The sequence below is a fragment of the Chanodichthys erythropterus genome, chromosome 8, assembly GCF_024489055.1.
Source record: "Chanodichthys erythropterus isolate Z2021 chromosome 8, ASM2448905v1, whole genome shotgun sequence".
Taxonomy (NCBI): Eukaryota; Metazoa; Chordata; class Actinopteri; order Cypriniformes; family Xenocyprididae; genus Chanodichthys; species Chanodichthys erythropterus.
In genome coordinates, this window is record NC_090228.1 from 18,469,375 (window position 1) to 18,492,578 (window position 23,204).

The following is a 23,204-nucleotide window of genomic DNA, read 5'->3' on the forward strand; positions in this document are numbered from 1 at the left end:
CATTTTTGAGAAAAATGGTACTTTCATCCCTGCTTTTAGACTACCTGCATAGTAAAACTTTCTCTTTGTATCTCCAAACTAATCCCCCTTTAAAACACCATTACTACAGGCATCAAAGCATCACCTTTGACCACATTAGATATTATTACCAGTAAATCAATTATAGATTGATGTCGAATGTATAATCCATTTTTTGGAGGGCTATGATAAAAGCATATTTATGTGATGAATATCTGTCACTTACCCTGCTAAAGGTAAAAAATGTGTAGTTTTACAAATTGCTAAAGATCACGTTATGGATGGTTGAGCCTCTGGTCACATTTAGTGTTCAGTACGACTCTGGGTGATTTGTTTTTGTGTCAAGGCAAGCATGTGGCTAATTGTGCTCGTTCATCTTTGGACCGTGAAAAATTACACCCATTTTATGTAATGTGCAACTGTTTGAGGTGAAAAATGAGAAAAATACTCCTAAATTTTGGTTCACAAATTGACAAAAACGAGGGTCTTTCTGTCCCATATTAGCCTACATTAGATAATAACTTTGTTCGAACACAGACAGCAAAGCAAAGTAGGCCAGACCCAGACAAGAACTAATAAAACTGAAACCAGCGAGACTAGGAGAGCAGACACAAAAGCTATTACGGCCTGTGGGCTCATGGGACAACAACAGATGCAACAATCTGAGTGAAATCTCTTGCAGTTTGAAGGCCTTTCTGTCAGTCACATTGACAGGAGACTTACAACCTTTTGCTCTAATCTTCAAATCCCAAATGGGCGGTTTTGGTACATTTTTCATTGATATGACACATTGCACTGAATTTGAGCGCTTTTCTGATAAAACGGAAGATCTAAATTAAAGCTCTTGTGTCATTAAGGCAGCTTAGTTTCTATCAAAAACTGACAGCTAGATCCATAACTGAGTCGCGTCCTGGCATGTCCCACTTGGCTCTGCCTCAGAAGATTGTCAGCATGACATTATTCACTCTATTGTCACTACATGTCAGTAAAAATTGATGACTAATGCTTTTTGGTGAAAACTGAACATTGGGCATAAACTGCGGCCTGTTGCATGCTTAAAGAGTGCTGTCATTGTTAAAGGGTTAGTTCACCCAAAAATGAAAATGTCATTTATTACTCACACTCATGCTGTTCCACACCTGTAAGACCTTCGTTAATCTTCAGAACACAAATTAAGATATTTTTATTGAAATCCGATGGCTCAGTGAGGCCTCCATAGCCAGCAATAACATTTCCTCTCTCAAGATCCATAAATGTACTAAAAACATATTTAAATCAGTTCATGTGAGTACCAGTGGCGAGCGGTGACTTTTTTAACCGGATATGCTGTGTGGTGCGTCATGTAAATAAATGTGGCCAATAGAGTTACGTTGAATGGGTTTATAGCTAATATGCGAGATGCTCACGTTCTCTCTAGACATTGTTAGTTTACTCATTTGCTTGCTCATGACAAATAGAAACACAGTGAAAAGTATTTCTAATATGTTGGAACTTTTATTGAGAGTAGCCCATATTTACCTGTTAAGACGTGATGTTTGAGTCGACGGAGGCGCAACATGCGAAAGGTGTGTTTGCAAAATATGCTGTATTTTTGTAATCCGCTAGGTGCCGCTAGTGTCACAGAAACGACATACTTCAATGTATCAGTTTAGGACACAGATCTAAATCAGACACGACAAATAAAAAACACCATGGCGTCAATTTAAATGTATGTCACAAGTACCTTTTAAATTAATTATTGAAAATAAGTAAAACAATTAGTAGCCTATTATAAATAAAAAAAAAATGTAATTATAATAACTATAAGTAGGCTATAATAAATAAAAATATCAGTAGGCTTTAAAAAAATCAGTTCTTCTATCAGTTCTTTAAAAAAAAAGTTGAAATTATGCAAACGCAAAAACTATCGATTAACATCCTTAAACTATTTCTAAGTTTTCATAAAAAAATCTCTATGGAGAAAATGAAATACTATGAAAATAGTTATGATTTCCCCCCCCCATTTGGTTAAGTCTAGTTAGTTTTGTATCAAATACAATGTGATTTTCGGTGATCGAGATCTGGCAGTAGCTATTTTTTCCTCTTGGGCGAGCGGTCCGCTCATAGCTTATCCTGCCCATGTAATTTGCAATAGACCAGCAAACCAATGAGAACGTGCGAAAATGATGACGTTCCATAACAAAAGCGCGAAGGCGCAAAAGCTGCTGCAGATCAGCTTACCCGGAAGTCTCTGTAACTGGCAGATTTAGGGAAAATTACCATCGTTTGGCAAATAAATAAATTACGGACAGTTACATACGCATTACCAATCATGTAGGCTTTATGATACACCTCAAACAAGGGATTTAATAGTCATTTATAATGTTAATATTAGTTGCCGAGTCCACGAATGGCTTGGGTATGCAGAGCATTCGCAGCTTATATGGACCGCACGCCACTGGTGAGTACAGTGGTTCAATATTAATATTATAAAGCGACAAGAATATTTTTGGTGTGCCAAAAAAACAAAATAACGACTTATTTAGTGATGACCGATTTCAAAATACTGCTTCTTGAAGCTTCGGAGCATAATGAATCAGCGCATCGAATCATGATTCAGATCGCGTGTCAAACCACCAAACTGCTGAAATCACGTGACTTTAGCGCTTCGAACCGCTGATTTGACACGCTGATTCATCATGCTCCGAAGCTTCCTGAAGCAGTGTTTTGAAAACGGCCATCACTAAATAAGTCGTTATTTTGTTTTTTTGGCGTACCAAAAATATTCTGGTCGCTTTATAATATTAATATTGAGCCACTGATTTAAATATGTTTTTATTACATTTATTGATCTTGAGAGAGGAAATGTCATTTCTCCCTATCCAGGCCTTACTGAGCCATCGGATTTCAACAAAAATATCTTAATTTGTGTTCCAAAGATGAACGAAGGTCTTACGGGTGTGAAACGACATGAGGGTGAATAATAAATGACAGAATTTTCATTTTTGGGAGAACTAATCCTTTAACTGAAACAAAAAAATGATTAAAATTGATTTTGTTATTGAAATAAAGCTGAAATATAAATATTAAATGAAAACTTAAACTTAAAAAAAACTTAAACAAAGATTAGAAATGTTGTCTTGGCAACTAACCAAAATGGAATAAGTTTAAGTTGACATACTAAAATTGCTAAAACTAAAAAATCAATTAAAGAACTATAAATATAAAAATAAAAGCTTTAATAAAAATAGTATATAATTAATAATAAAATAACACTATTACTAACTATATTACAAGTTAGTCATCATCATCATTTTTTTTAAGACTGGTCATAACTTTTTTACATAAAAGCAGCAAAGCATATGGAAACAAAATGCTTAAAATCTTCAAAAAATATTTGTTATGTTCCATGGACAAAATAACAATAATAGCATACAGTTTTAATGGAATAACATAACAAGGATGGTTAAATATGATTTTTAACAATATATTTTATTTATAGTGTACTTTTCAAGGTACTCTAAGATGCTTTTCAAGACATAATGACAAATGCATTACAATAAAACCTTAGGCACAGGTGAGTTTTGAGTATAATGGGGTTTTGAATTTGAGTTTTGAAGGAGCTTGAGTTTTGAGGAAGGAGTTGTGAATTGTGAATGAAGAAGAGGGCTTTGAAAAAGATCCATTGTTAGCTAGGGAGCCAGTGAATCTTTTGAAGGACACTGGTGATGTGGTCACAGTGAGAGCGGCAAAGAGTTTTGGATGTACTGGAGGTTATTTAGACTTTGAATGATGTGCCATAAAGAATGCTGTTGCTATAGTCAATTCTGAATGTAGTAAAGGTATAAATCAAAGTTGCAGAAGCAGAGTAATGGACAGAGACTTTAATTTTAACCAAAAATAAAAACATTCTGTTTAAAAAATATTTAATTGTAGGCCTATACTGTACATTTCTAATATATACACTAACGTTCAAAAAGTTTGGGGCCAGAGAGATTATTATTATTTTTTTTTTAATAATACTTTTATTCAGCAAGGATGCATTAAATTAATCAGAAGTGACAGTGAAGACTTTTACGTTCTTCACATATTTCAAACAAATGCTGCTCTTTCTATTCATCAAAGAATCTTGAAAAAATGCATCAAGGTTTTCACAAAAATATTAAGCATCCCTTGTAAAAAAGTAATATGTGACCCTGGACCACAAAGCCAGTTGTAAGTCACATGATCCAAAAATCATTAGGATATTAAGTAAAGATCATGTTCCATGAATATATTTTGTAAATTTCCTATCGTAAATATATCAAAAATGTTCTCAATATTTTGAGTTGTTTGCACCCTCAGATTCCAGATTTTCAAACAGTTGTATCTCGACCAAATATTGTCCTATCCTAACAAACCATACATACAAGTGGAAAGCTTATTTATTCAGCTTTCAGATGCTGTCAAATCTAAAAAAAAAATACCCCTATGACTGGTTTTGTGGTCCAGGGTCACATATATCTAAAATACATTCATTTCATACTAAGTATAGTTCAGATATATTTACATATTTACTGACATATCACTTGAGACTGATATAAAAAATTATAATTAAACTTTATTTGGAGCACTTCTTGTGCACAGTCCACATTTCTTAATATTAAGACTAAAATGTGTTTTAATGTCAATATTGATAAGGATTGTATGAACTTTGAATAATATCAGTCTTTGTGTACCTAAAGTAAACTTGTAATAGTTCCATTTTAGCACTATCAGAAATGCTCAGAAATACACAATTAAAGTGCATTAAGTACAAAATTAGTTGTTCCATTTTAGCAGACTTTGAGTATACCAATTTAGTATACCAAAAGTACAATTGCAGGGTATTTTTATGAAATACATAAATATGTAAATGTAATTGTAGTATACTTAGCATTAAATAAATGTATTTCAAATACATTTTAGTATATTTATTTTTCACTAAGGATATCAACTGTTTTCAACACTGATAATAGTAAGAAATAATCCTACTTGAGCACCTAATCATTATATTACATTGATTTGATCATGTGACACTGAAGAGTAACAGACTAATGATAATAATTCACAATATTACATTTGTTTAACTGTTTTTTTTTTTTTTTGTATCTTCCAAAGCCCAAACTTTTGAGCGGTAGTATAGGGGCATTTTCGTCTTTTATTAGGATAGTATAGGGTAGAAGAGACAGGATATGACAAAGGAGAAGAGCAGAAGATGGGACTGGAAAAAGACCTGGAGTTGGGAATCATCACAGTTCACCTGTAACCATATTCAGAGTGCTGCCTATAACCACTTTAAAATGGTCACAGATTCGCAGCACATTTCCCACTGGGTGCAGGTTTCACTCACCAGTGAATGGATCAATTCTGTGCTATTCAGTGGCTCACACCCACCATTTCAGTTTGGAACTGCACTGTCTAGTGATTTGTATTGTTAGTAGTGCTTATTTGTTACAATTTTGAAGTCCTCACTTCCTTCCTTTCACTTCATCTGCCTCACCATGTTCATCTTTAGTCCATACACGTTTGCATTATCGATGCTATCTTAGAAGGCTGCTTAATAACGCATGCCTTTTGTAAGAGACTCCCTGTTGGGAGTGTGCCTAAGAGGCCGCTCTATAGGTTTTGGGACAAAGCCATAGGCTCAATGGTACACTTCATAATATTGACAATGTAATTAGAGCGTATGCTCAGAATATATCCATGTTACTACAATTTACTGCCTTACTGCAGATCTAATGCTCAAAATACCAACAAAGGCTCACTGGAAACATATTTATACATACATTTCACTGCAGTTTCCAGCTTAAAATGAACATTAGAGACAATATAATGCCAACCACTTTTATTCCTTTTAACACAAATTATGATTTCAGGGGCATCTATTATAGATTAATAAAGGCTTAAAAAACATTTTTACCATAGTACATGATTTGTAAACTAATACATTTGCACCAAGTTATGGCTTTTCTGATGTAGTAAACTTGCTCGGCAGCTCACCTGGTACAACAATGCATATTGCGGAGCTCCTGGGTATGAATACCGTAAAACACAAGTCACAATTAAAGAGCTCAAAGACTCGTAGATGCAAGCTAACTTGGCAGGTTTTTTTCAGCAAATGCAATTTTACCTCATGTAACACTTTTTGTTAGGTTTACAGTAGGGTTTAATGTAGGCACTATGTTATTTTCAAATGCATAAACCTCAGCAGACATTACATTTCCGAAGTGACACAATACATACAACAACCAATGTAAAAAAATTTTTTGCCAGATTAATGTTCATCTGATAAAACTGAACATGCTTTTAGCCCCACTCACTGGACATTTCATTCTGTTTTTCCAACAACAGAGTGCATGACATCAGATTAGTGAAGGTGACCTTTGCAGTAATGTCCTGTGGCTGCTTTCTCAAATCCACATATGTACTGCAGCTTCACAGCGTGTGACAACCGTTTCTTCATTAATCCTGTGCTGAAGTTCTGTCATTACTGGCGGATTTCTGCAGAGAGGAAGGTCTGGAGTCACATATGGGGTAATGAGCCGTCTTGAACATACTGCTGTCCTTTCAGCCAGCACAGGAAACTGTGCAAACACTCCTTTTCACATTTATGTCTCATTACCGGGAGGTCAGAGAATGACCATGGATGATATTCTGTTCTTTCTCACTTCCGTTCTCTCTTTGTGACTCATACTTCTCGTGTGTGTCTTGATTCAGATGTTTCTTTCTCTGTTCCTGGTCTCTCACGCTCATTAACAGTTATTTTAGAAAGTTACTGTATTTAGGCTGCTTTTAAGCTGCTTTAAAGATAAACTTTTAGATGTCACAAATGTGTTTTGCCGTACACATTGCCTAAGACCGTCCTTCCTGTTTATAATGAGCAGAGCATAGTCATCTTACCATGGGTGTCATTTTGTATTATGTTTGAGGGGATAGGGTACAGATGGGGTGATTATGTCATGGAATTAGGTTATGGACAAACAATTTTAAGTTTCAATAAATATATATATATATATATATATATATATTGATTTTGAAACGAGGTCTATAGGGGAGCATTTGCTAATTTAAGTCAAAATTGATATATTTGCATTAATGATTACAGTCATTTAAAGGGTTAGTTCACCCAAAAAGGAAATTTCTGTCATTAATTACTCACCCTTATGTCGTTCCAAACCTGTAAGACCTTGGTTCATCTTCAGAACACAAATTAAGATATTTTTGATCAAATCCAAGAGCTTTCTGACTTCCCAAAACACAGCAATGTCATAACCAATTTCAAGGCCCAGAAAGGTAGTAAAGACATTGTTAAAATAGTCCATGTTATGAAGCAACAAGAACTTTTTGTGCACTAAAACAAAACACAAATAAAAACTTTATTAATAATAATAATCTGGCATTCTGACTTAGAACCTGGAAGCGTTGCACTGTTTACAACGTGAACAGCGTAGGAGACTGACAGAGAAGAGAAGAAATTGTTGAATAAAGTCGTTATTTTTGTTTTGTTTTTGCGCACAAAAAGTATTCTTGTCGCTTCATAACATTAAGGTTGAATCACTGTAGTCACATGGACTATTTTAACGATGCCTTTACGTTTTCTGGGCCATGAAATTGGATATAATGTTGCCGTCTATAGGGAGGTCAGAAAGCTCTCAGATTTCATCAATAATATCTTAATTTGTGTTCCGAAGATGAACAAAGGTCTTAAGGGTTTGGAACGACATAAGGGTAATTAATGACAGAAATGTATGTGTGTGTTTAAGCAATAAGGTATGAGAGGCTGTGCTGTATCGTGAATAGGTCACGGCTGAAGGCTGTTGTTAGGCACAACGTGAAGCGTGACTTATTCACGATACAGCACTAGCCTCGAGTACCTTATTGCTTTTATAAAATGGTTACCACAAAATCCAAATATTGAATACGAAGGGTTTGGGGTTCCAGATTGTAGATGTACATCAGTGAATGTTTATCAATATTTGTTTGGGAACATATTTGTTTACATATTGTTTAGTGATTTCACCGGAATGAATAGAGAGTTGTGGAAAAGTGATAAATTTGAGCATGTCTAAGAACTGTATGTGGGAGAGAATTTGTCACTGTCGCTTTGTGCAGCTGACAACTGTAAAAATCCCTCATTATAACACAGAAACTAAATGAATATGCTCAACAATTGGTGATGCTCTCTCTGTAAAATGTATTAGATACATCCCTGCCATTAGTAGGGATTTCAGAAAGTGATTGGGACACAATCTGCTTTGGCAGAAGGTAATAGGTACAGAACCCATCATATCTGATGCCAATGTATCTTACAATTGCATATTTGAGACTTGTTTAGAAATATTAATCTACTTTATATCATTAGCTCTGTAAATCTCACAAAGGGTAGGAGAGTGGCCCCGCTTTTTTTAGCCAATCGGAACTGCCTTTTACAGGTATTGGTTTGCTGGGACGATGGGGTATGTGGTTGAAGGGACTGGAATATCTAATTGTAGTGGAAGTTAGCAAAACGGCTGAAATCACATACAGCACCTTTAACTATATTGAGCTGAAACTCTATAACCTCAGGGAAGGAAATGATGTCTAATGTCTTAATATTAACTGTCTTAAGATCAGTCACCATAATGTCATTCAGTGGGCAAAGTTATTTATAAAAAAAAATAAATGGACTGATTAATGCATTTGTGGAGATTGGTAATGACTATATCTTCGAGGGAATACGAAATAACATCTCGAAGATAAATTCATCCATTAACAAAAATATAAAATAAATTAGAAAAAAAAGCCTCTAAAAGCATTTCAAGCTCCTGCATCATGCGCAGCTATTACAGATAGGATTAATTCTCCGTGGCGCCTCGGGTTTTCTTCCGGCTTTCAGTGAACAGCCAACCTGGGCTTGGTTTATTAGTACAAGTCTCATCCCAGTAAAGTCTTTTCACACATCTGAATGACACATGTCATCATTTAGCAGAAAAAGGGGAACATCGTAGCACACATTGTTATGCCAAGAGCTAAATCCATCAGATTCAGATTTGCATGGTGGCAGCTCAAGGCCCTGCGTGGATCTAGCCTGGGATTTACGTCACGTCTACTAGCGCAGGCTTACAAACAGGACATTTAAAGGGCTTGCTGGTGTACAGAGCCCAGGTTTGTGATTGGTACATTAAACTACATTACTATGGAGACCAGTAAGTGCAGCGGAGGGGGCTGCAAATGCGTTGGCAATGGAGTGGAAGAGTACACTATTATGTATCTGTTCTCGTAATGTGTGGTCTTCCAACAAGAAATAAGCCAGAGTGATTGCGTAATTTTTGCACCTTTAAATGTAAAACCCACATGGGCTTGCCTGCCCACACGGATCTGTCAGTAAGCATGGGGGGCAAAGATAGCACAGAGATAGAGAGTATTCAGCCTTTCAGTGTACCGAACTACAGTATGTCTGCTTGACTCGACTTTCCATTCAAACCACTGTAGCCTTCAGCATTGCTGCTAATGGAGCAGGGGCCACCATGATCCTATTTTAAAACACCGCTTAGACCAGCCATAAGATTTAGATCATGTACTGAAGAGAAACTCTCCTCTACAGTGCGTGCAGAATTTGATTTTCTGATCATATGTTTTTCCCAGGAACATTTTACCAATTCCAAACCACAGTAATTCATTTATTAGCACATTCATTTTGTATTTAATCATTTATAAGTGATATATAATTGTTCATGAAGGCTGGAAATGAAAAACGCCGTATATTCAGGTGTGCAAAATTATTAGGCAGGTTTTCTTTTACAGATAAAATCTCATTGGGTTAGCAGGGTCAGACAAAAACAGGTTAAAAAGAAAAGACACGTTAACTGCAGAAGAATTAAGAATTAAGTGTGAAACCATCAGGAACCCTTTAGTCTCCAGAGCCACCATTTTCCAGAACTGCAACCTACCTGGAGTCTCCAGAAGTGCAAGGTGTCAGGATCTCAGAGCCTTAGGTTAGGTAAAGAATTCTAAAAAATGACCCGCACTTAATAAGAATCACAAGCTGAAGTGTTGATGTAAGTGAAGCTGATCTGGCAGTAAGTTTTGGGAGTTCATTCATCTTTGCAAATGGACTTTAGGGTAGGAGATGGACTAAAAATGAACTCCCTGCCAGATTTACTGCCAGATTTTTGAAGATAAATTCTTCTAACAGTGGTACAAGAGGATGTGGTGCTGGTCCTTCAAGAGTCATTTTCAATCTCTCTGTCTATAAAGCCTATAAAAATCAGTCTTTGTGTATTACAACACTTCAGCTTGTGGTTCTTATTAAGTGGGGGTCATTTTTCATTCTGAGTTATTTTTCAGTCATTTTTCACTTTTCAGTCTGAGTTAAATGTTGTTTTTTGGCATGTTTTGCTTGTAAAAGAAAACCTGCCTAATAATTCTGCACACCTGAATACACAGCGTTTTCTTCATTTCCAGCCTTCGTGAACAATTATATATCACTTATAAATGATTAAATACAAAATTAATAGTAGTTATTAAGATTAAGATTAATCTGGTTTTGGAATGTCTACAGGCTTCAGCCCTTAAAGGGTTAGTTCACCCAAAAATGAAAATTATGTAATTAACGACTCACCCTCATGTCGTTCCAAACCCGTAAGACCTCCGTTCATCTTCGGAACACAGTTTAAGATATTTTAGATTTAATCCAAGAGCTTTCTGTTCCTCCATTGAAAGTGTTTGTACGGTAGACTGTCCATGTCCAGAAAGGTAATAAAAACATCATCAAAGTAGTCCATGTGACATCAGTGGGTCAGTTAGAGTTTGTTGAAGCATCGAAAATACATTTTGGTCCAAAAATAACAAAAACTAAGACTTTAATACAGCATTGTATTCTATTCCGGGTCTGTTGTCAATCCGGGTTCACGACTCCGCAGTGACGCTGCTGACGTAAGACGCTGCTGACGTGTTATCCGGTACGCCCGAGCTTCGTTTACAGTCTGAGGGAGACGTACGCTGTATTCAAGCTATTCTACATTGTTTGTTTTTTGGTATTGCTATATTTTTTAAAAATGGTGCGTAAGTGTGCATGTCGCGGATGTCCTAATCGCCAAAAACGACGACGTAAAAGTGCATTACCAACGCCGACAGATGAAAGGATTCAATGGAATCAATTCAATGGAAAGGATTCCGGAAGAGAAGACAATGCTGAATAAAGTCGTAGTTTTTGTAATTTTCGGACCAAAATGTATTTTAGATGCTTCAAAAACTTCTAACTAACCCACTGATGTCTCATGGACTACTTTGATGATGTTTTTATTACCTTTCTGGACATGGACAGTCTACCGTACATACATTTTCAATGGAAAGGCAGAAATCTCTCTGACTAAATCTAAATTATCTTAAACTGTGTTCCGAAGATGAATGTCTTGTGGGTTTGAAATGACATGAGGGTGAGTCATTAATGACATAATTTTCATTTTTGGATGAACTAACCCTTTAAACAGAATTAATAATGTGAAAAGTTTTGAGAGGGACTATTTTCATATTTATTCAGTTTTCACAGCAGTTATGCTTAGAATGTCTGTACCAATGAACTATGGTATACTATCATGACAAGTCAGAGGTTTTAAGAACATAATTTGACATTTTGTTGAGCTTACCTTACACAAAATACAAACTCAGCAACAGTGTCAACTAAGTTTATGAGAGATCTTGAACTTCTCAAGAAGATGTTGTTTGCTGCAAACAGTTTTTTTTTCGGTTTTATTGGTTACTAATTTACAGTATGATCAATTTGTAGAGTCACAAACTTCACTTGTTTCTCCTAGACAGCTATGAGATGGACAACAAATGGAGACTTTTTCAGATTATGATGTGTGAATAACAGAGTCTGCAAAGTTAGATACCAAAGTATGCAATCAAAAGTCATAGATTTCATCATTTTTCCTAATAAATTAAATATACTCTTACCCCTGCTCGGGTAAAAAAAACAAAAAAAACATCCTTAACTGGTTTGCTGGTTTACTTGGTCTCCCAACCAAGCTGGACTATTAGCTGGATTAAAAGGGATGCACCCAGCTAAACTAGTCACACACCAGCCTTAACTGGGTTGTGAGACTTTTCTATAACTAGTTAAAAGCAACTTAAACAAGCTAAAACCAGAAAACTTCTTAGATTGGTTTAAGCTGGAGCCCTTTCAGTTGGGCTGTATGTCAACAATCATTTGTTTATTGCTTTTAAAAATCTTCTTAGCAATTTTAGAAGAAACATTTTAGACAAAGTTGATACTTAAATGAAATTCAACTGAGAACTCTATTAAGTCTCATAAGTTTTGAAATTTTCCTCTGGGGACCTTCCTACACTTTCCACTATTCAAACATAGTTATACATTCATTATGAGGATTTGAATTTCAATGATGCTGAGTGTAGATCAGGTTTTGCATTGGAATTTATACTCAGTATTCACAGTGCAGTCTTCTAAAATTCATTTGCATGATTATTAATTACTTTATAGCTAGATGAACCCATTAGCTTAAGAGGAACAAGTGAATATAAATTAAGCTTGGTATATGCATATAGCAAAATCAGACAAAAACATGTAGAGTTCGAGAGTTCGAGAGTTGTTTTTAACCAAAAATCAACATTTTTAACAGAGACTGGTGTTATAGTAATTTCAAAGGTAGAAGGAACTTTTTGTAAAAGTAAAAAATATACTATAAAACAGTCAAATACCTGCAGTGGACAAAGAAACCTCAACACTATAATCAAGTGTGGTGGGACACTGTTTGTCTAGAGGAGTGACCAGATCTCTGCAGAAACTCAGTGTTGTCTTTCAAGTGAGAGTAAAACTCATATCTCTCAGCACTGTGAAGGTTTCCTTTTGTAGACAGGATTTAATAACAAAGACATCAATCTCTGTGGCAAGACTGTGGCAAGCGTGCACATTGCAAGCCCACAATTCAATATCGAGGCTTGAGTCTGTAGCAAAATGATTTTTCTGTTGAAGACACTTTTGAAGGTGTGACTGGGCATTGTGTGGACTGTATTTGAATGACAATTTCCCTGCTGACATGTAATCTGCTCTGTCTATATAGTGTGCAATATAATTTGCATATACAACCTAACTGCAAAGAGTTGAGGGTCTGTTGTTCCATTCAGCTGAAGAGTTGCAAATTCTCTAATGGTGCGTTCCATTTGTTCTTGGAAGTCCCGACTCTCCAGTAGGAACTTTTAACTTGCATGCCCCTAAAGTCAGAGTTGCGAATGTGGAAGCGCAATATGGTTGCTCAGCGCATCAATGGTATTGAAACACTAATATATTAGTTGTGTCCCAAATGACGCACTATACACTATGCACTTATGCACTATGTATTCATCCATGTAGTGTGTGAATTTTATAAGGATATTTTGTCATTCAACATTGGAGTCTGATCCCCCTCTTCCCCCTGCACAACGTAATAAAAGCTGTGACTGTTGCGTGCATGAAGTGTCCAACAGTCCACACTTTGTTTTTACCGTTAATTTAGTGCATCATCCAGGTATATATTTAAAGTGCACTTTTTCTTTTTGGAATTTTCAGTGTGAACACACTACTCAGACTATATCGTATTGTTTTGAATGGGAGAAAGTGCATCGCGCAATATGCCAGAGTAAGTCCCGCCTTCTAAATAAGAGCCAATCGGCAATTGGTAAAGTCATTGCGTCACTGCAGCCACCGCTAGAAGCTCCAGTTCCTATAGAAACAGTCAGACGCTCGCCTCCAAAATGAGACACAAAAGACGCGCATTTAGGATTGCTCATTACCTTGATCCAGCCTGAAAAATATAGTTTACAACATCTCTACTCTGAGGTAAATGAAACCCACCATAACTAAAGTTTCCAATCTGATCCACTGAGTTATGGGTGTATGGCATCACAAGAGATTTACACAGTTACACAGCCAAAGTTCCCACTTTACTGGACATGAATATAAAAACCTGTTTAGCAAATTTGCAGAGGAACATGTGTAAAACATCTCTGTTGATCATCACACCTGCAAATATTAGCATTGCATAGGACTGTTTATAGGTGCAGTGTGCCAAGAGACATCCTTGTTGACAACTGAACACCTGCAAAGCTAATAGGAGCCATTTTTTCTTCTTTTTTGACTTTAAATGTACATGGAAGAAAAGGCCTAGTTAACTTAGGATTATGTAATAAAAGGATATTATTTTTGTTTAAGGTCAATATAATATAATATATACTTCTGTAATGTGGTACATTTCATAGTAAATCAGGATATTCAAAAAAATAACTTGGGACCAGAATTGTTTTTAAACATAAGAAATGGATTGCAACATCCACACCATGTTCCAATGTGGTCTTATAGGTATACTTCACTCAAAAGTGAACATTTTCTCATCATTTACTCACCATCCTGTGTCCCAGATGTATATGAAATTTTCTTCAGATGAACACAAACAGAGATTTTTAGAAGAATATTCCATCTCCGAGTCTACATAATTCAAGTGGATTGTATCCCAAAACTTGACTCTTTAACCACCACACAAAGTAATCATGGCAGTAATCCATATGACCCAAGTTGATGAATCAATGTTTTCTGAAATAAAACCATAGGTGTGTATATAAACTATTAATATTTAAAACTTATTAACTTAAGCCGAGCTCACACTAGACCAGCACACACATAAGGAGAATCTTCACAGATTTTATTCTCACAAATATCAAATATGCATGCACTACAAGATTTGAAATTTGTAGCGCAGCACACACTACAGGATATTATTAAGATTATCATACCCAGAAGAGCACCTCATGTGATTTCATTGGGAAGCGGATGTAAATACACTGCCCTCCAAAAGTTTGGAAACGTCCTTGGCAAAGTGTGGTTTTGGACGATATCAGCATAAATCCTTATCATTTTTTGGTGCAAATACATTACAGTAACTTGACATTATCATTGAAGACCAGCAATAATAATTTTCATTTTGATTACATAATAATGGCATTATATACATGTCAAAGTCAGACATGCCTCTTTGTCAGCTGTGATGCCTGGTTACTGGTTTAAACTTGGCCCAGGTTTGTAAAAGATTTTTGGGTCAGCACACCTTAATAGCTTCAACAATTGTTTGCCAATTAATTTTGGAATACAATGAACCAATTAGAACCCAGTTTAGATCAGATAGCTGCTAATAGTGGATATTTTGATGAATCGAAAATTCAGAGTTTTTTTCTATGTATAAACTGTTATATAATAAAATGTTTTTGTAGTTTGTGTTGTCCCTTATCAGTGCAAAATTTTCACAAATTAAAAAGGATTCATGCCAATATTGTCCAAAACCCCACTTTTCTAGGGTGTTTCCAAACTTTTGGAAGGCAGTGTATATTTTTTTCTCAGATTCTCAGGAGGGGAAAATCGGCATAAATCGGCTTAAACCTCCTGTAGTGTGAGCCAGGCATTATTAAAACTTATTAAACTTGTAAAAACTTATTATAAACCATAGCTTCCAGCCATTGCTTACGTCACACTTCACAACGTACTGACATGCTGCTTCACGATGCTCTCATGAACATGCGTATGACTACAGAAGAGGATTAGGGCCAAGCAATAATAAAAAAATAAAACCATCTCGAGATTAAAGTTGTTAAATTTTGAGAAAAACCTTGTTAAATTTCGAGAAAAGTCGAGATAAAATGTTGAGAATAAACTCGTTAAATTACGAGAAAAAAGTAGAGATAAAATGTTGAGAATAAAATTGTTAAATTATGAGAAAAAAGTCGTTAGATTATGAGAACAAATTTGTTAAATTATGAGAAAAAAAGTCGTTAAATTATGAGAACAAATTCGTAATTTAACGAATTTGTTCTTGTAATTTAACAACTTTTTTCTCGTAATTTAATGACTTTATTCTCAACATTTTATCTCGACTTTTTTTCTCGAAATTTAACGACTTTCTTCTCAGAATTTAATGAGTATATTCTCAACATTTTATCTCAACATTTTATCTCGACATTTTTCTTGAAATGTAACAACATTTTCTCATAATTTAACAAATTTGTTCTCGTAATTTAATTATTTTTTTCTCGTAATTTAATGACTTTATTCTCAACATTTTATCTCGACTTTTTTCTTGAAATTTAACAAGTTTTTTCCTCGTAATTTAATGACTTTATTCTCAACATTTTATCTCGACTTTTTTCTCGAAATTTAACAAGTTTTTTTCTCGTAATTTAATGAGTTAATTCTCAACATTTTATTTCGAGATTTTCTCGAAATTTAACAACTTTAATCTCAAGATGGTTTTATTTTTTTATTATTGCTTGGCCCTAATCCTCTTCCGTAGATGACAGTTGGCCAGAAGTGGAAGTTTTGAATATTAATCTTTTCTATACACTCCTATAGTTTCATTTCAGAAGACATTGATTCATCAACTGGGGTTGTATGGATTACTGTCATGATCACTTTATGTGGTTTCTCAAGGATTGACTTTTGGGCACCCATTTACTTGCATTATGGACTCACAGAAATTGATTGTTTTTGAGAGATGGTGAATAAATGATAAGATAATTTTCATATTTGGGTGGAGTATACCTTTAAGTCTGTTAACACTAACACAAATGTTCGGCACAAAAATTCGGTGCGATTTTCGCCTGCAATTTGTCTGGAGGGCTGCAGTGCACAACCTTCAGTTTTGTTTGTGTCAATCTGAACACACATTAACAGGTGTTCATTCAAATTAAAAAGTTTATCGCATCAGTTTTCCGCATGGAACATTCATCTTATTGTGAACTGACAACATGGTCAGCCAAGACACTTCTAGGCTGTTTCACACATTTCTAACAGAACTATTTTCCTGAGGAGTGCATTGTCTTCATCATTTTATACACCAGAATGAATTTCCTGAGAGAGTGCTTGCCATCTGCCGCTTTCCAGATTCAGACAGCCATCCTTTATGGGTTAGGCAAGCCTGAAGAAAACTCTGGTCTCTGGACAGCAGGCCTGCCAAAACAGCAGGAGTTAGTGCAGTACCCACCTCTGTTGTCCGACTCATATCCCAGGACCTCACTTTATCAAACCCTGTGAATTATCAGTAATTGGCCCAACTGTGACATTCCTGACTGCAAAGGGCACATAAATCACCTCGCAGTATAATAGCTGAGACGGAGAACTATGGAAGTAATGCACAAATGACCTCACAGAGCATCTGTGCCTGATGTCTGACTGATACTACTGTCTGTCTTTTGAGACCCTTTCTTTTTCATGCAAGCAATTACTGGTGACACAGACGGTCCTGTTCGGATAAAAATAGTCTTGGATATGATCCCTTGATCTCGATCTCAGTCTGGTCCGGGCTTTTATCCTTGAATGGACGGACAAAAGTGGACAGGAAATGTTCAGAAGCAATTTTGCCTAAAGGAAAGATTATATCAGTGCTATTTTATGCCATACAACTTGATGGTACATAGCACAAGTTGTGTAACCATACTATGCTTGGAAATTACATTCAAAGCTTTTGAACTAGTGAATACTTAAATGGCTGTCTTGATATTGTCAATATTCTCTGAAATTCTTCCAAAAGAAATCTGATCAAATTCTAGCATGTCAAAGCAGAACACCTCATGTTTCATTTAGCAAAGTACCTGGAAGAATTTTGTCTTTCTGAATAAAAAAAGAGTACTTCAGACCAAAATCAATATGACAAGATCTTATTGCAAGATCTTAAAAGAAAGAAGAAATCCATCAAGTGTAATGCATTAGTAGAATGAAGCAGGGTTGGAACGTGACTTAAAGACAGCTCGGAACCACTGTTAGCCTAATACACACTATCACCTGCTGTAGTCTAGTTCAGAAATATTGCTTTTACATTGCAGAGGAAAAGCAATTAAATGGAAGAATAGTTTGAGAGGAATATGTCATGCAATGCTAATTATAGAGAACCATAATTGAATCCCACATAATTAAATTGACATTTTCAATAAACTAAGAACTGGAGGCACATTTGATTGCATTTATATTTGTGATTTTACTGATTTGATTAACTTGATTTGTACTCTACACCAGTATTAGTATAACATGAGGGATTTGTGCATGAAGTCTCCCTGTGGCTTCCAGCGAATGCAAAGTTTTGGGCGCGACATCTGTATTTAAAGGGTTAGTTCACCCAAAAATGAAAATTCTGTCATTTATTACTCATGCTCGGGTTGTTCCACACCCGTAAGGCATTCGTTCATCTTCAGAACACAAATTAAGATCTTTTTGATGAAGGTTTCTGTCCCTCCATACAGATCCAATGCAACTTCCACGCCAAGGTCCAGAAAGGTAGGAATTACCTCATTAAAGTACTCCATGTGACTCCAGTGGCTTAAAGGGATAGTTCACCATAAAATGAAAATGATCCCATTATTTACATACAGCTCCAGTTGGTTAAAAAAGGCCTTTTGAAGTGAAGCGATGCATTTTGTAAGAAAAATATCCATATTTAAAATTTTATAAATTCAAATAACACGCTTTCGGCGGATGCATCACTTCACTTCAAAAGGCCTTTCTTAACCCACTGGAGCCATATGGATTACTTTGATTATGGATGAATGCATTTTTTTGTTCAAAATACGGGCCCCCATTCACCACACCATTATAAACCTATAGGAGGACTAAGGATATTTTTAAAAATATCTCCAATTGTGTTTGTCTGAAAGAAGAAAGTCATATACACCTAGGATGGCTTGAGGGTGAGTAAATCATGGGATAATTTTCATTTTTCCCTTTAAACTAAATTTTATGAAGTGAAAAAAAAAACATAATTTACCACTTTATTTACAAAATAATATCACCCAAAGTGTGTTCACACAACAATGCAAGCTCTCACGTGAACACAAAACGCATGCGTCGTGACGGTCTCGTGAACACTCGCGCATGTGAGTCTGAACACAATATGCATGCATCGTGAAGCTCTTGTGTTACAGATCAATTTTTTTGTAAGTGGTAAACTTTTCTTTTTTTTTTGGACAAACAAAACACTTGTGTCACTTTATAAAATTGAGGTTAAACCACTGGAGTTACATGGAGTACTTTAATGATGTCATTCCGAACTTTCTGGACCTTGGAGTGGTAGTTGTGTAGGATCACTATGGAGGGAAAGAAAGCTCTCAGACTTCATCAAAAAGATTTTAATTTGTGTTCCAAAGATGAACGAAGGTCTTACAGGTGTGGAATGAGTAATAAATGACATCATTTTCCTTTTTGGGTGAACTAACCCTTTAAACGCAAGAGTGAATCCTTACATTTTCTGGTGTCAGCAGCACGGGGTTCGATTCCTAGGGAATGCACAAACTGATAACTTAAATGCAATGTTTATCATTTTGGACAAAAGCCTCTACCAAATGCATACATGTAAAATTGTAACCAAAGCAGTGTTTTGTTTTTGTTTTTTAAACCAGAAATTGGAGATATAGCATCGCCCAGCACAATTCCAACGGACCTGTTTCCACAAGGTTTCACAGGGCTGGTTGAAAAAAAACTAGAGAGGAAAGAGGTAAACTGCATAAAAAAATGTCTGAGTAGGCACTACAATTAGTTAAGAACTTACTTTGCGACCATTAAAAAAGTACATTTTATATAATATGAATGTGTGTATACTAGCATGAATGCAAACCAGACATCTGCCATGTTGGCCTTGTCATGTGACCTACAGCATCAGTTGCATTGCTTCACTGCCATTCGCAACTCCTCTCCACTGGCTTTGGTAAAAGAGACTGGTAAAGTGTTCATCAATTGCACACTCCAGTGGAAATAGTAAGTCATCCAGGTACTTTCGGCCAACTGTTTTCCAAATTTGGACATCCTACTCTTTTGCAGTGCTGTTTTTTGCATACTATATAGTAGGGAAACTATATACTTTTGTCCACACTTTTTCTCTCTCTTCTAATCTTTTATACAACTTCCTTGTATCTAAATTTGGTTTCGACAGCTGGTCCACTGACCCACCGGGAAAAGTTGCGGAGCTCCTTATGGCCCTTCCATCCCTGGAATTAAGTCAGAGCAGCAGGTCAGTAGTCATTCTCAGGTTTCACGACTCAAAGATCCTGATATCTCTCCTTCTGAATAACTCTAGTACAGTTCTGTTTTCCAAACACAAGCATTCCATCCTTATCTGAGATCTTGGTTAGAGTTTCTTATTGGATTACAAGTCTGTGCTGTACAAATGTTGACTAAGTTTTGATTTTAGTTTGATTTGTTTTTCCATACACACCTTCATATGTCCTGGATTGCACAAACACTCACACAGGGAGCTGATCTTATCTTCGAACATCTGTTATTTAAATACAATTGCAGGAAAGTATAACAACCTTCAGTTAACTGGACGCACCCAGAATGAAGGGACACGCAAGGTTATTGTCTCTGTGATCAAATTATAGCTACAATTCACTATCCCTGCATAACCTCTGGCATAGCAGCCTCATTGCAAGAGATGTTGAAAAATGTGAGGCCTGTGGTGTTTTGGAAAGCTGTCTATTTAAATGTGTTATCATTAAGCGTAACAACTACTTTGGGCTTCTGGCAATGCTCAAAATATGTCACCAAATAAATCTGTCTCCACTTAATTTTAATTGTTTCTGGAGGTTCTGTTTAAATGATATCAATGAATAAGAACTACTGGGCCACCATTTGCAGTTTCTGCTGTACACTTTTTAGAAGTCTAAAATGTAGGTGGTCATTTTTGACAGTCTGCTCCCTGTGCTGTCAGGCAAAATTATAAGGTTAGCTCACCCCCCATAGACCAGGTGTGTAAAGATGTGTTTAGTGTCACCACATACTGTATGAAATATACAAAAATAAATACCCTATTTTAACCCTATATATGATTCTTGATAATCAAAAACACAATGGATTCCTGTTATTTCTAAGTATATGATCTAATAGTTAGACAACATACAGAGCAAACTAATCAAACCAGATAGCGCTCCTGTTAGCACTCTGATTGGTTGAATTGGTTGCTGATGACATGATTGCATGCTTAAACAATGTCTTTAATTATAATATGTCTAGTTTATAGTAATGGGAAGACAGACTCATTTTCATGAACTGGTTCTTTGGAACAGTTCATTTCAAGAATCTGTTTCAGCTAAAAAAAACAAAAAAAACAAAACAATGATCCATAATTCTTTTATGTCCCTGACATTTTCCAGTGTGGTGTATTAGGCTAGGCTATATGTTGTAAAATGCTTCAATAAATCCATATTATGTAGGCAGACTTGATTCAGCTCATGAATATGCATATTTTGCATTAACAATAAACAAATTCACAAGTTCCTCTTGGATTAAAAACGACACGTTCGGTACTAAAACTGTCATATAATCAATTCATCAACAGTAGGCTACGTTTTATTTGTTACATTTTGGTTATTACTTAATTTTCGATCTATTAAACATATATTATCGTTTCACGCCGAATGAACTATCATTTCTCGGCTTATTACCATTTCCAAAAGAGTCGGTTCTCGGTTTAACCAGTCAGTTGATTCGAGAACCGCTCGAACGATTCGCGGGGGAATCGTTCAGACAGGTTTTGTGAGTCGGTTCTACTGATTCGTTTTAAAGACCTGACTCAAAACAACAATTCGTTCACCAATTGGACAACGCTACTAGTTGCAATACAGTTTCCACATATCCACAGCGCTTCGCGCGCACATGCCAGAGGTATCTAATTTCTCTATAAATATCTCTATCGCTTTGCTTGAGTGACGCTTAAAATGGGTTGAGTGTCCATAGGCTACTGTTAGACCTACTGTATAATCGTATAGTAAATGAAACGCAATTTATTTATTGGCGATTTAAGCGCACAACGGCCCATATTGTTGCACTCACTGTCTCCTCAGGCTGCTCTGACAGTCCATATCGTGGACACTGACCGCTGATAATAAATTAAGGTTACTGCCATGATAATATCAAAAAGGCAAGCTTCTGTTCACATGACTTGAGTCACGTTGTGACATATTTCTCTTTTTTTCAGCTGTAATGCAAGCATCGCGCGTACACTAAATTATTCGAGCGCTTCTTTCTAATCTAGTCCGGTTTTATTTTATTGAAGTATATAACACAGCTCAGCTTCAAATTCAGTTTTGCACACAGAGAAGTTGTAGAATCTTCTGTAAAGTGAAATAAGGACGAAATAAAGAAAATACAGAGCGTTGCTTTGAGCATCAGCAAAGTGCATGCATCAAATTAAGTGCTTTATTAAAAATAAACCGAATACAGATCCCATTATTATAACGCACACTGATGGATCCTGAAGCACAGAGCATGTTCTGTTCATCATCATCACCATCATCATACCTAACGGACACAAACCGAACCGAGAAGACAACATCACCAAAACATCACAAGCCCATGAGGCAAGTCCAATAATGCAAAAATCCGAGAAACGAAAGGCGCGATAGCTTAAAGTTATCTCCAGCAGCAAAGACTGAATGGACGTGGTTTGTCGGTACTCACCTCGCTCCAGGGTGAGCGGTTGGACTGTCACTGTCGCCATGACTGTGCTGTGTTATTATCGCTCAGAGAGAGAGAGAGAGAGAGGCTGGAGCTGCGGCATCAGAGCGCGCACTGTAGCGGCAGAGAGAGCGAGTGAGCGCGGATTGGAGCTCGTGCGGATGATGGGAGTGGTTGGGAGGGGAATGGGGAATTATTTACCAACCGATTGTGTAGTGGACGATTTTGAATGGGAAAATTCAGATGGAGCTGGAGTGTCTCTAGTACGCTACGTTTATCTTTTGATTGTAAATTCCTAAACTTTGTGAACTGGGATAAATAAGACGTTAAAATCTAAAGATCTAATGGTTGTCGATTATTGTTTAAAATGAAAATTTCCAGTGATTGTTGAACAATACATAAATCGGATGTGTAAAATGTACATTTCTAACGCTCATCGATCATGGAATAAACGTTTACATTCAACACAAATGATCACTGGGCACGTGCTTCCGCTTTCCGTATTCTTCAAAAAGCTTCCGCTGTATGTCCTACGCCTTCCCTATTCAATTTACAGAATGAACGCGGCGCCAGTTTCCTTTTTTTTCCCTGTAAATAAAATAGGGGAAAGCGTAGGACATAGGGCGTAAGCTTTTTGGAGAATACGGAAAGCGGAACCACATACAAGGTGAGAATTTGTGTTTATAAAGCATATACAGTTGCATTTTTTTTTTTGAAAATGACGAAT

General features: G+C 36.2%; 1 protein-coding gene across 2 annotated transcripts in view; it reads right to left on the reverse strand.

The window, feature by feature from the left end:
• lin7a (lin-7 homolog A (C. elegans)) overlaps positions 1 to 22,597 on the reverse strand; it is a 66,020-nt gene extending 43,423 nt beyond the window's left edge. For both annotated transcript variants that reach the window (XM_067392206.1, XM_067392207.1), the window contains exon 1: positions 22,481 to 22,597. In XM_067392206.1, coding sequence (XP_067248307.1) covers positions 22,481 to 22,520 — 40 coding nt within the window. In that variant the 5' untranslated portion in view covers positions 22,521 to 22,597. The remainder of the gene's footprint in view (positions 1 to 22,480) is intronic.
• Between the last annotated feature and the right edge of the window lie 607 nt (positions 22,598 to 23,204).